This window comes from Ursus maritimus, unplaced genomic scaffold (assembly GCF_017311325.1).
Source record: "Ursus maritimus isolate PB19 unplaced genomic scaffold, ASM1731132v1 scaffold_11, whole genome shotgun sequence".
NCBI lineage: Eukaryota > Metazoa > Chordata > Mammalia > Carnivora > Ursidae > Ursus > Ursus maritimus.
In genome coordinates, this window is record NW_024423453.1 from 56,116,051 (window position 1) to 56,130,048 (window position 13,998).

The 13,998-nt window shown below is 36.1% G+C and overlaps 1 protein-coding gene across 2 annotated transcripts in view; it reads left to right on the forward strand.

Annotated features, from left to right (window-relative positions):
- CLCN3 (chloride voltage-gated channel 3) overlaps positions 1 to 13,998 on the forward strand; it is a 92,635-nt gene that overhangs the window by 1,130 nt on the left and 77,507 nt on the right. For both annotated transcript variants that reach the window (XM_008685632.2, XM_008685633.2), the window contains exon 2: positions 11,128 to 11,303. In XM_008685632.2, coding sequence (XP_008683854.1) covers positions 11,144 to 11,303 — 160 coding nt within the window. In that variant the 5' untranslated portion in view covers positions 11,128 to 11,143. The remainder of the gene's footprint in view (positions 1 to 11,127; positions 11,304 to 13,998) is intronic.

Consider the following 13,998-nt stretch of genomic DNA (forward strand, 5'->3'; position numbering starts at 1 on the left):
TTTTTTTTTTTTTTTTGATAATTCGAAAGTTCAGTTCTGCAAACTATAAACTTTTTTGAGCCATGCAATGTAGTTACTGCAGCATCGTTGTGGCTTGTGTCCTTGATTGTTGAATCTTTCCAGAAATGCTTTGCTTTTCATCTCTGAACAGTTTAATTTAATTTACAAGATTCTTTTCTTGAGGAGATCGGTATGGAAATAGTTTAACTGATGTCAGTCAATTTTATGTGCCTTCGTGAGTCACTAGAAAATACTATCTGTGCAGCTCAAGAGTACATATAAGAATGCTAATGTATATATTGTTGATTTTCATCTTAAAATAGGTACTGCTTATTGTTGTTACATAGTGTGGCTTAAAAATTAGGTGTGTGACCTACAGATATTTTCTTAAATTGAGTATGCTTTTATGACCTCTGGTTGATAGAAACAGCTGCTATTGGCAGAATCCATGCTATCACCCTCCCACACCCTACCTCCCACACTTTTCAAAGACTGATTCTTTGCTTGGAAAATGGGTCAAATGATTTTAAGAGGTCAATATAACTATATAGTACTTATATCTTGGAAATTGTGTTTTAAGCATGTGTTTTCAATTATATATAGTTCATTAAGAATGTAAAAGTCCAACTTGGTACTGGGTATGTACGTTCAGGGGAACAGATTTCCTGAGGTTATGATTTTATATTAATAAATTGGCCTTTTTCCAGGTTGTGTTGGTGATAGGCTTTACATTTCCTGTCCTGTGACATGTTGGTAATATTTTTCAGACCTCTCAGGAAGCCAGATTTGATCTCTGTGGTGGGTCAAATATCAAAGCAGTATCCTGTGGCATTTGGCCACTCACTGCTTTGTAGAACTTTCATCTGAGTTTCTAGTCAGACTTGTCAGCAGCGATCTAAAACATATGATAAAATAAGTGTTAATATTTATTGAGTGATTTCTGTGGTTTTGGATCATTTCTAAGTGTTTTTTTGTGGATTATCTCAATTATCACACCAAACCCAGGAAATTGTATTTTGTTTTCCTGTTATACAGATGTGGAAACTGAGGCACAGAGGATTTAATTAACTTGTCCAAGGTCTCAGTAAGTGTCACAACTGGCAGTATCACTTGAGAGCTCTTGCTCTCAATGGCTGCAAAATGTTTCATGTAAGACTAGTCAAAATGTTAGAAGAAAAGTTAGGATGAGAGATATAGTATCATATGTTCATTTATTTTTCAAGTATAAAAGTAATGTAAAATTACAGAAACTCTGGAAAATAATTTTTGAAACCTTCATTCTACTGTAATAAACTCTTTTGTGTGTGTGTTTTCTCATATGCACATTCACGTGTATATAAACATTGTGGTTATGATTCATTTTGATTTTTAAAGATGAATGTTCTTCAGTTAAGTTAAATGTAGTTTAGTTACTTCAGTTAAGTAAAATGTAAGATCAACCCATGTGGGGAAACTGCCCATTTGCATTGCTGAAATACAGAGAGATTTGATCTGCATCTTTGACTGGAATCAGTTAAATATATTTTTTGCCCTTTTGAGAAGTAGTGGAACAGTTTCTGTCTTGTACAATCATGGAAATTATTTAGTTTTCAAAGTGTATGTTTTCCACATCATCTTTTTGTTGGATTATTGCTTACCTATCTTTTTTTTCTTATAGTCTAAGCCTTTTTGTGTGTTTTACTTTTAAAACTATCTAGTATTTAACTTTTGAATGACTCCAAAAAATTTTATGAGTCTAGGAAAATTTCTTCAGAGAAGACAGCTACTTCTTTTAGTGGGTTATTCATTTAATACTTTATTTGAAGAAAAACATAAGCACAGCAATTTGGACACGGAGCTAACTTAATAGTAGAGATAGAATATTGAGTAATATTGCTTTTGGGAGAAATCAGTTTCATTATTGTCATATCTTGTACGTGGTGACAATTTGTATCAGAATAAATTCTTTCTTACTACTGTGATGTTCTGACCTAAGTTTCATGATGTATGGGGTGGAGGGGTCATTCTTTGGTAAAATAAATTTGAGAAGCTTTTCATAAATTTTGTTCATGAAGTTAGTGTTTACCACAGGTTTTCTCAAGAGCTTTTCCTATGCTCTTAGCCATTACAATTCTAGAATAGGGTATGCTCTATTACCCAAACTTATTTGACCGTGAAGCCTTTTACTGGACTTGTATTCTGTACACATACTCATCTTCAAATGTTTTTGTTGCCTTCTTGGCTCCTTAGCTTGATTCATGTCAGTAGTTTTGCTTCAGTTAACTTCTCCCATGTCTGTCCCATAAAATCCCACTAATCTTTTAAGGTCAAACTCAAGTGTGTCTTTTCCAAAGAAGGCTTCCCACCATCAGTCACACTGGGATGAGATCTCTTTTTTCTGAGCTCTTAAAACACTACTGATGTCTTCTGTGACATCTCTCATGTATTGCTTCTTATTGTGTGGCTGTATACATCACCTTCTACAGCATCCCTTTTGAGGATGGTATGTAATGCAGTTTATGCTGAACTTTATTGAAAGCTGTAAGGAAAATTGTGCCTAAGGGCACCCGGCTGGCTCTTTCAGGAGAGAATGTGACTCTTGATCTTGGGGTTGTGAGTTTGAGTCTTATGTTGGGTGTAGAAATTACTTGAAAAAAAGATAAAGTCTTAAAAGAAATAAAAATTGTGTTTATATTTTTTACAATTTCTGATACATTAGTAGCTATTCCATAAACATGAGTAAATGAATGAGTGATATATTGAAATTCATTGTCACATTTTGATTGTTGACCAGTACTTAGCAATAATTAGAATGTTTATATGAGATGCTTAAGGAAAGTATTAACATGAAAATGCTCCTTACACACAAATGGTTAGATCAGTCAGAATTTTACTTCTCTGCCATCATTGTTTGTGAAACTTCTGTCCATCTCTCTAGTTGCTAATATTTGGGATTTTCTTTCCTTTTTTCACTGAGATTGTGCCTTTTTTTCTATTTAGCTTACTGGCCAGCCAGATAAATGACTGATACATCTTTGAAACTTAGCCATGGTCCTTAGCCCTACCTAGTCTCCTTTACAAGAGAGGCAAACTTTGTTGGGAGCTATAGAAAATTGGCGTACCTACGTCAGGCTGTGTGAGTCCCTTAGCCACAAATTTACAGGGTCTTCCTATTTCTGCTCCCACCCCCCAATTCTGGTGGTGTTCTGCTTAGTGTCTGCAGTTTGGGTGTGAGGTTGGTCTACTGAATGAAGGTAACCATTCCCTTCATTGTAGTCTGGCCCAATAGAACTAAAGCCTAGATGCGTAATTCTATAGTTGGAAAGAACACTCTGATCTTAAGTCCCATAAGATGCAGGAGACTGAAATTTGTTTCTTTCAACTGTTTTGAATCAATTAGTCAAGTCAGAAACCTAGCAGATACCTTAAATTTTTTCTTCACTGTTCCTCACAATTTATTAGATACCATGTCCTCTTAAATATTTCTCAGAATTCTTTTTAATCCATATTGTGATGTCTTAGGTTATTTATGCCTTCAGTATCTCATATTTAGGATTGTACATGCTTCTACTGGAATTAGGGTTACCTAACTCCCCATTCAGTCTCTTGCTCTTCTGTCTTCCATACTGCTGCTACTGTTGGCTTGCTGAAATTCCTATTTGGTCATATGGTTTGTCTTAAAAACTCTTAGTGGTTTCTCATGTATATAAATGAGTAAATAAGTTCCTTAGCACAACGTATAACCTCCTCCCTTTCTGATCTGGCCTATGTCCACCTCTCCAGCTACTCTTTTGTTCCCCTCTTACTTAAGCTACCTAAGCAGGTTTTGTTATTCTGCTGTGTTTTTGCATGTACTTTTTTTGTGTGTCTCTACTGACTTTTCACCTCATAGTTAGCCCAGTTCACTCATGCTTCAATACTCAGCTTAAACATTCCCTTTATTAAATGTCAACAGACTTTTCCAGGTAGCATGCTTATTCCTTTTCAGTGTTATCAAATACCTTGTATATACCTCTCCTGTGATATTTGTCATACCATACTGTAGTTACTTGTATGTCTTTTACCTTCACTGCTTTGGGAGTAGGGACCATATTTTACTCATTACCCTAGTACCTGGCTTTGTGCCTGAAACATGATGGGTACTCAGTAAATGGTTGTCAAATAAATTAATAAGTGATTCTGAAAACTAATTTTGCCCACGAGGAGATGATGGTCCTGTAAGCTGAGATAGGGAGTGTAGGAGGACAAGCAAGTTTGTGGCAAATACTTACTCAGCTTCAGTTTTGTTGAATTAGAGTTTGCATATAGCATCCAAGTAAAGATGTGCCATTCATTTGTTATGCATTTCTTATTTATTCATAGCATAAATATTAACTGCTCCAGCAAGCTTTTGTAGATATAGGTAAGATTATAAAATTTGTATGGAAAGACAAAAAAACTAGAACAGCCAAAGCAATTTTGAAAAATAAGAATAAAGTGTGACAAGTTAATCTATCCAATTTCAAGGCTTATTTCAGGGCTAGAGTAATTGAGACTGTGGTATTGCTGTAGGTATAGATATGTAGATCAGTGAAACAGAACACAGAACGGTGAAATAGACATACACAAATATGCCCAACTAATTTTTGACAAAGGCAAAAAAAAAAAAACTCAGAGAAAGATAACCTTTTTCAGCAAATGCAGCTGGAACAATTGGACATCCAAACAATTAAAAAAAGAAAAAGAAAGAAAGAGAGAAGTAAAGAAGGAAAGAAAGAAAAAAAGAAAAAAAAACCTTCAACCTGTGTCTTAACACCTTATACAAAAACTCATGTCAAATGGATCATGGACTTACAAATAAAATATAAAACTAAAAAACTGTGAGAAGAAAATCTTTGGGAGGTAGATTTTTTAGATAACACCAAAAGCATAATCCATAAAGGAAAAATTGATAAATTGAACTTCATCAAAATTAAATATTTTTGCTCTGTGATAGACCCTATCAAAGAGAAGGAAGTCAAGGGCACCTGGTTGGCTCAGTTGGTGGAGCATGTGATTCTTGATCTCTGGGTTGTGAGTTTGAGCCTCACGTTGGGTGTAGAGATTACTTTAAAAAAAAAAAAAGGCTACAGAGTGGGGGAAAATATTTGCAAACAGCATATCTGACAAAGGACTAGCATCTAGAATATATATTCTAAAGTATAAAACTTAGCAGTAAAAAAGCAACCCAATTGGAAAATGGGAAAAATATATGAACAGTCATTTCACTGAAGAGGATAGGGAGATAGCAAATAAGCACGTAAAAAGATGTTCAACATGATTAGCCATTGGGGAAATGCAAACTAAAACTACAGTGAATTATCACTACACACCTATCAGAATGGCTAAAATAAAAAATGGTGATGGGGTACCTGGGTGGCTCAGTCAGTTAAGCATCTGCCTTTGGCTCAGCTCGTGAATTGAGCCCCAAGTCAGACTCCTTGCTCAGTGGGGAGTCTGCTTCTCCCTCTCCCTTTGCCCCCCCCACCCCCCTGCCTGCCTCCTGCTTCCTCCTGCGCATGCTCTCTATCTCCCTCTCAGATAAATAAAATCTTTAAAAAAAAATGGTGACAATAGGAAGTGCTGATAAGGATGTGAAGAAAGTGGATCACCCATATATTTATTGTTGGTGGGAATGTAAAACTGGCAATTCCTTAAAAAACTAAACATGCAATTACCATATGACCCAGTTATTGCTCTCCTTGACTTCTGTTTCAAAGAAATGAAGACTTAAGTTCACACAAAAACCTGTGCATGGATATTTATAACAGCTTGAGTCATAATACCCCAAACCTAGAAAAGAGCCGGATAGTCTAAAGTGGGTGAGTGGTTAAACGATGGTACATCCATACCGTAGAATACTACTCAGCAATAAAAAGGGAAGAGCTGTTGATACATACAATAACCTGGGTGAATCTCCAGAGAATTGTGCTGAGTGCAAAGAGCTAATCACCAAAAGTAACATACTGTATGATTCCATTTATATAACAGACTTGAAATGGCAAAATTCTAGGAATAGAAAATAGATTATGGGTTGGAAGGGGGTTAAGGATGGGGTGGTGGTAGGGTTGGAAGAAAGTACATGTGGCTATAAAAGGGCAACATGAGCCATCCTTGTGGTGATGGGTATGTTCTGTATCTTGAGTGTACTATCAGTGTCAGTATTTGGATTGTGATATTGTTCTGTAGTTTTGCAAGATATCACCATTGGTGGAAACTGAGTAAAGGGTACACAGAATATCTCTGTATGATTTATTACCACTGCATGTGAAATCACAATTACTTCAAAAAATTTAATAAAAAAAATTGAACACCCGATATATGCCAGGTATTGTGCTAATGACCATCAAATATGCAATGTTGAACAAAAATTGACACTGTGCCAGACCTCCTGATATATATTGTAGTTGGAAAGATGTTAATTAAATAATCACATAAATTAAATATAACATTATAGCTGTAATAAGTGATATAAAGGAGAGATCTAAGAACTAACAATGAAAATTTGACCTAGTCAGTGAAAATTTGCCCCGGGAGTAAGTAGGTCAGGGAAGCTTTTCTTACTAGTTCCATGACTTTGGATAAGTTATTTAAACTCTGTGCATCAGTTTCCTCATCTGGCAAATGAGTATAATGATAGTACCTAAGCTTTAGGATTGTGATTATATTTAATCCAAGTATAAACAAGTTAATTTGTGCCATGTTTAGGATGGTGTCAAACCTATAGTAAACTCTGTTTAAGATTTTGTTAAATATGGGGCGCCTGGGTGGCTCAGTCATTAAGCGTCTGCCTTCGGCTCAGGGTGTGATCCCAGCGTTCTGGGATCGAGCCCCACATCAGGCTCCTCTGCTAGGAGCCTGCTTCTTCCTCTCCCACTCCCCCTGCTTGTGTTCCCTCTCTCGCTGGCTGTCTTTCTCTGTCAAATAAATAAATAAAATCTTAAAAAAAAAGAGTTTGTTAAATAAGGAGGCAATTCATGTGAGATCTGAAGAATGCATAGGAAAGTTAATTGGATGGAGAGGGGAGGGTATGTTCTAAGCTAAGGCAGCTATAAATCAGGAAATAGCCCATGGGACGCCTGGGTGGCTCAGTTAGTTAAGTGCCTGCCTTCGATCTCAGGGTCTTGGGATTGAGTCCCACATCAGCTCCTTGCCCAGCGGGGAGCCTGCTTCTCCCTCTGCCTGCTCTGCCTCCTCTGCCTGCCGCTCCCCCTGCCTGTGTGAGCTCTCTCTCCTGACATAAATTAAAAAAAAAAAAAAAAAAAAAAAAAAAAGACAGGAAACAGCCTAGTAGGACTGAGAGGAAGATCAATGAGTCTAGAGTACCGTGAGAAGTACACACTTCAAAATGAAGCTGGAGAACTAGGCAGAGGCCAGGCTGTATAGCGTCTTGTCTGCTATGTTCAAGAGTTGGTGTGCTAAGGTCAGTGAGAAGTGATTAGGACTTTTATCCATGGAGTGGGGAGAGATTACTCATCGGACTTGCTTTTAGAAAAGACGTTGGTGGTTGCAGTATGGAGATCAGATTAGAGGGGGTCAAGGTGATTGTACATAGATCATTTAGGAATTTACTGCGGTAGACCAGGCTTTATTCCTGGAGATTTTCATAGGTTATTTCTAATCTTTATAACTGCAAGAATATATTCACAGGCTAATGTGTGTCTGTTATGTTTTGAAAGGATTTCAAATATATTGTTTGACCATTAAAAAGGAAAAGATGACTAACTTTGTAGTATTTTCATTTTTTTAATATGCAAAATTTCAGCTGCTGTATTGTGGTTTAAATAACCTTTTGTGAGCAAGCCTGGGAATTGAGTTTAGAGCTTAAAAAAGTTTGTCACTGGTATCTGGCGTTCTTCTGTACATTTCCTTTATGCTCCCAATAATTTTGGATATTGTGTAGCAGTGCTGTTCAATACAAATATTTGTGCTGCACATGGGAGCCACATGTAATTTAAAATTTTTTAGCCATATTAAAAAGGTAAAAATAAAATAGATTAATTTTAATTTATTTAACTCAATATATCTAAAGTATTATTTCAACATGGAGTCAACATAATATTATTAGCAGAATATTTGACATTCTTTTTTTTTTTCTTTTCGTATTAAGACTTAAAAATGTGGTAGGTATTTTACCTTTGAGCACATCTCAGTTTGAACTAGCCATGTTCCAAGGCTATTGACAGTGGTCAGCATACAGCTCTATAGGTTCCTAGGTTAATAAGAAGGGTAATTTTTTATAAATTAACAGATTTATAGAAATAATAAACCATGCAGGCCTGAGTTTAATAGACTTTTGAAACAGAGTTGAGTTGCTCTTGTTATAAAGGTGTGGAGGCTAGATGTCTCAGAGGTATTGGTGAAATTCAGTTTTTTTGTTTTTAAAGAGGAGAGAGGGAGAGGTAGAGGGGCACACATGGGGCGGGGCAGAGATTGACTCTTAAGCAGGCTCCACGCCCACCTCAGTCTCAGGACCCTGAGATCATGACCTGAGCTGAAATCAGGAGTCCGATGCTTAACCCACTGAGCCACCCAGGCGCCCCAAAATTAAGCTTTTTAAACATTTTGAAAGAATTAAGTTGCCAGTTGTCACTAATGGTTTTTGAGGCACTTTTAGGAATAAATGGAGGGGATATCTTGGAACTTCCTGATTGAGGTCCCAGTACACAGACATTTGTAATTATTTTAGAGAGACTTCTTAGTGATATGTAGCTTCCAACTGACGTTCATTGATGTGTGTTATCACATGTCTTAAGCCCTGCTAGTCTGATCATGAGGTAAAGAAGTGAAGAATAGAATATTTGTGTTCTTTCCAAAATCTTAGCATATGTGCTTTGATACATCAAAATTAAAATGATTCTTGGAATTGTTCATGCTTATTTTTTTTTAAGATTTTATTTATTTATTTGACAGAGAGAGAGCGCGCGCGCGCACAGGCAAGGGGAATGGCAGGCAGAGGGAGAGGGAGAAGCAGGCTTGATGTGGGGCTTGATTCCAGGACCCTGGGATCACGTCCTGAGCCAAAGGTAGACGCTTGCCAACCGAGCCACCCAGGTGCCCCTATACATGCTTATTTTTTAAAAGGCTTTTGGGTATTTATTCAAGAGCCATAATATTTAATTTTATTGCCTCTGTGGACACTGTGAAGTTCTTAGCATGAACAGTTATTTTCATACTATTCTAACATTTACCTTAAATATAGAGCTCTTGCCTTAGTTAGTACGTTCTAGCAGATCTCCATAAGTTATCATAGGCTGTCTTTGGTAGAGATAACCATAAAACATTAATGAAGTTGCAAAGCAGTTAAGTTCTGCTTTGTAATCCATGTGCTAGTTTTTGGTTATTCTCCCAAGACCATATTTGTACTGTTGTAGAGAGCATTTGTTTATTGAAAATTGAATACATTTCTCTTTTTTACCTCATTGACTGAATAACAATTTGACATTTTGACATTTACTACTCATACATTATGTACCACTCACTGTGCCAGGTGTTGAGAATAGAGACATCCTCTCAAGGAGTATTCGAAACTTCACCTTCTCTAACGTAGTCTTTAAGTTAGGAAGTTTGTAGTAATAAATCTGTTAAAAATAGTTTTTGGCAATATTTTATTTTTCTAAAAAGATATGTAAAATCTTTGCAAATAATTTTTAATTGTTATAGCTCTTTGAGTTTATTTTTCCCTGTGCAGAAGGACAGTTTACTGAGGACAGGAGATTGTCTTAAACACTTCAAGTCTTCAGTATAGAACTCAGCGCTAGAATTGGAGTATGCTTAGTGCCATTATCTTTTATTTTCATATGTACTTATTATGACATATTAAATTCTTGTTTTACAAGGCTTACTGGTTTGACTGCTTTTATGACTGTGTCTTTCAAGTCCCTCACATGAGCCTTTCAAGTCTATTGCTAATATGTTGAACTCTCATTTAGATGTTGAGCAAGTAAGATGTATTGAAAAAATCAAACTATTTAGGAATAATATTGTTTTTAAAGCATAGAGAGTAAGAATAATGAAAATAAGCATTTTTGGTATTACCTGCTTTGAAAAAATGAAAATTGTTACTTATCGTATTTTCCATGCTTGGTATATGACAATGGACTCTGAAAATTTAAATTTTAAAATAATGAAAGGAGAAAAATTAATATTAAAAAATTTTAAAGCACAGCATCTTAAAATTAGTGCTTGCATCTTGTAAAACACCCAACAGGGACAAAAGTGTCTCCCTTTTGGACCTGGTACTTTAGCCATTTTGTTCCTTTCTCCTGTAAGCAACTTTCTTAGAAATCCCTCCAGACATAGTCTATATGTACGCAAGCAATTATACACTGTATTTCTTACTCTCCTTCCCCCCACTCCCCTGCCTTTTTGGGGTAAGAAGCCCCAACATATAGTATACCTTAAACACTTCTTTGTACTTAAAAAAAAAAAAAGATTTATTATTAGGGAGAGTGCGCGTGGGTGTGCTCGAGGTCATGCAAGTAGGGGGAGAGGCATAGGGAGAGGTAGAGAGAATCCCAGGCAGACTCCCTGCTGTGCACAGAGCCCAATGCCTGCTCCGTATCAGGATCCGTGAGATCATGACCTGAGCCAAAGTCATGCGTTGGACACTTAATGACTGAGCCACGCATGTGCCCCACTTCTTTGTACTTTTTAATTTTTTTAAATTTTTATTTTTAAAAAAGACTTTATTTATTTGAGACAGAGAAAGAGAGAGCAGGAGCATGGGGAGGGGCAGAGGGAGAGGGAGAAGCAGACTTCCCTCTGAGCAGGGAGCCTGATGCTGGCTCGATCCCAGAACCCTGGGATCATGACCTGAGCCGAAGGCAGATGCTTAAGCGATTGAGCCACCCAGGTGTCCCTTCTTTGTGCTTTTTTAACTTAACAATTGATCTTGCAGATTCTTTTATACCACTACCTAAAGAAGTTCTTCATTCTTTTTTGTAGCTGCATAGTGAGAATAGAATTATTAAATCATCCCAAAAGACATAGTTAGCTATTGTTACAGTGAATGACCTTAGTATTTTTTTTAAATATAGAAATCAGAAGTTTCATTTTGTCCTGTTAAACTAGGTGATTTTTATTAGATGTTGGAAAATGTTAAAGCCATTTTTTCCCTCTTTTTTTCAGATAATCAGACAGCTAAATGGAGTCTGAGCAGCTGTTCCATAGAGGATACTATAGAAACAGCTACAACAGTATAACAAGTGCAAGTAGTGATGAGGAGCTTTTAGATGGAGCAGGTGTTATTATGGACTTTCAAACTTCTGAAGATGACAATTTGTTAGATGGTGACACAGCAGTTGGTAAGTTTAGCATTACAGCTTTTAATATTTGTGGTAATTAATGTCTAATAAATTATACATTGTTGAAATTGAGTTTTTGGGTAACTTTATTTTTTAATTGCGTTGATGCATATAACATAACCATTTTAAGGTGTTCAGTTCAGTGGCATTTAGCACATTCACAATGTTTTGCAACTACCACTTTTATCTAGTTCCAAAACATTTTCATTATCCCAAAAGAAAACCTTGTATATGGGTAAGCTTAAAAATTTAAATATAACATAATATGGGGATGTATACAACTATAATTGGGATCCTCAGAGAAATAGAATCTAATAATAGATAGATAGATAGATAGATATCCAGAAAGAGATTTATTATGAAGGATTTCCTCACATGGTTGTGGAGGCTGAGTCCTACAATCTGTTGTCTGCAAATTGGAAGCACAGGAAAGCTGGTGGTATAGTTTTAGTCGAAACCCAGAGGCCTGAGAATCAGGGTAGCCAGTGGTGTAAGTCTCAAGGCTCCAGATCTGGAAGTGCTAATGTCTGAGGGCAGAAGAAGGTAGATGTTCCATGTGCAGCAAAGAGCAATTTCACCTTTCCTCTGCCCTTTGTTTTATTCAGATCCTCAGCTGATTGGATGATGCCCACTTGCCATTGGTTAGGTCACCTTTTTTAAGTCTACTGAGTCAAATGCTAATCTCTTTTGGAAAGACCCTCACAGACACATGTATAAATAATGTTTTAACAGCTATCCGGGTGTCTCTTAGCTCAGTGAAGTTGACATAAAAAATTAGCCATCATAACAATCAGCAGATCATATGTGTAGAAATTCTACAAAGTGAACACACACATAATTATCCCTCATTCGAAAAATAAAACATTACCTGTTCTTTCAGAATTCTCCCTTATTCCCCCTTCCAGTTTCAAAGGTAACTATTATTTTGACTTCTTTCGATTAGTTTTACAGATATCTAAACTTCATATAAATGGAATTATACTATTTATACTCTTTGTGTCTGGTGTCATTTATGTTTTGAGATTTATCTGTGTTGCTGAATATAGCAGTAATTCTTTTCATTGCCATGTAGTTTCATTGTGTAAATATGCTGCAGTTTTTCTGTTCTATTCATCATATATTGTTGGTGGATGTTTGATGTTTTTTTTTTCTTTCAGATTTTGGCTATCACTAATAATACTGTTATGAATTTACATGTACCTATATTTTAGCTCGCATTATATATGCAATTCTGTAGGTTTTATACCTTGGAATGGAATTCTTAGATGATAGGGTAAGTGGATCTCAGTAGTACCAACTCCTGTCAAAGATAGTTTCAAAGTGGTTATAGCATGTTCATTATGGCAGCAGTGTGTGAGAGTTCTAGTTTCTCTGCACCTTCACCAATACTTGATATTTTCATTTTTAAAAATTTTGGCTATTCTGGTGTGTATGCAGTATTCTCACATTTTGGTTTTATTTTACATTTGTCTGAAGGCTTATGAGTTTAAATACCTTTTTGCATGTTTATTGGCTTTTTGGATTGTCTATTCTGAATTGCCTGTTCAGGCTTTTTGCCTATTTTATGAGTTCTTTATGCATTCTGCTTAAGAGTCCTTTACCAGACGTATGTATTGAAAATGTCTTTTCTTGCTCTGGTTTGCCTTTTCACTTTCTTAATGGAATCTTTTGATGAAGATGCCATCAGTTCTGATGAAATCCAGTTAATCTTCTCATTTATTTTTTGTCTTTTTTGTGTTCTGTTTAAGATCTCTTCCTGTACCTCAAGGTCATGAAGAAACTAGCTGATTTCCTTCTAGAATTTTTATTTTTTGTGTCTTTCATATTTAGATTTATAATTTACCTTGCAGCTAATTTTCATATGTGATGTAAGTTAAAGATTTAGATCCATTTTTTCCCCATATGGATGGATGCCTAGTTGATCCAGCATCATTTACTGAAAAACCTTCCATTCTCCTGTGTACTGCAGTGACATCTTTATCATCTGTCAAATGGATATATTTCTGTAGATCTGTTTCTGGACTTTCTACTCGGTTATATTGAAATATATTTCTTTCTTTATGCCAAAAGCCACCATATATATGAGTTTTGTTTTTCACATTGGTCTTTTATTGACTTGTAGACCATGTAATGTAGTCCATTTACATTTAATGTAATCACTGATATATCTGAGTTCAAATCTGCTGTTTTTATATCTGTTTTCTGTTTGTCATGGCTGTTCTTTTTCTCTATTTCTATTCTCAGTACTTTATTAGTTGCACACTGTCTTATATTTTGTTTGGTGCATTACTCTAGAGATTATAACACATATACTTGACCTTTTAGTTCTATAAATTGTACTTCTACAACTTCATGGAAAATGCAAGGACCTTAGGATATTTTACCTCATTTTATCCCCCTTCTACTTTTTGTGCTGTTGTTGTTGTCTGTTTTAATTCTGCATATATTTTATATTTCACAAGACATTATTGTTGTTTTATGTCAGTGTCTATTTATTTATTTTTTAAGATTTTATTTGAGAGAGACAGTGTGCACATGAGCAGGGGGAGGGACAGAGAGAGGGAGAAGCAGACTCCCCACTGAGCAGGGAGCCCAACACAGAGGGTCCCATCCCAGGACCCTGGGATCATACCCTGAGCCAAAGGCAGATGCTCTACTGACAGCCACCCAGGCACCCCTGTCAATGTCTATTTAG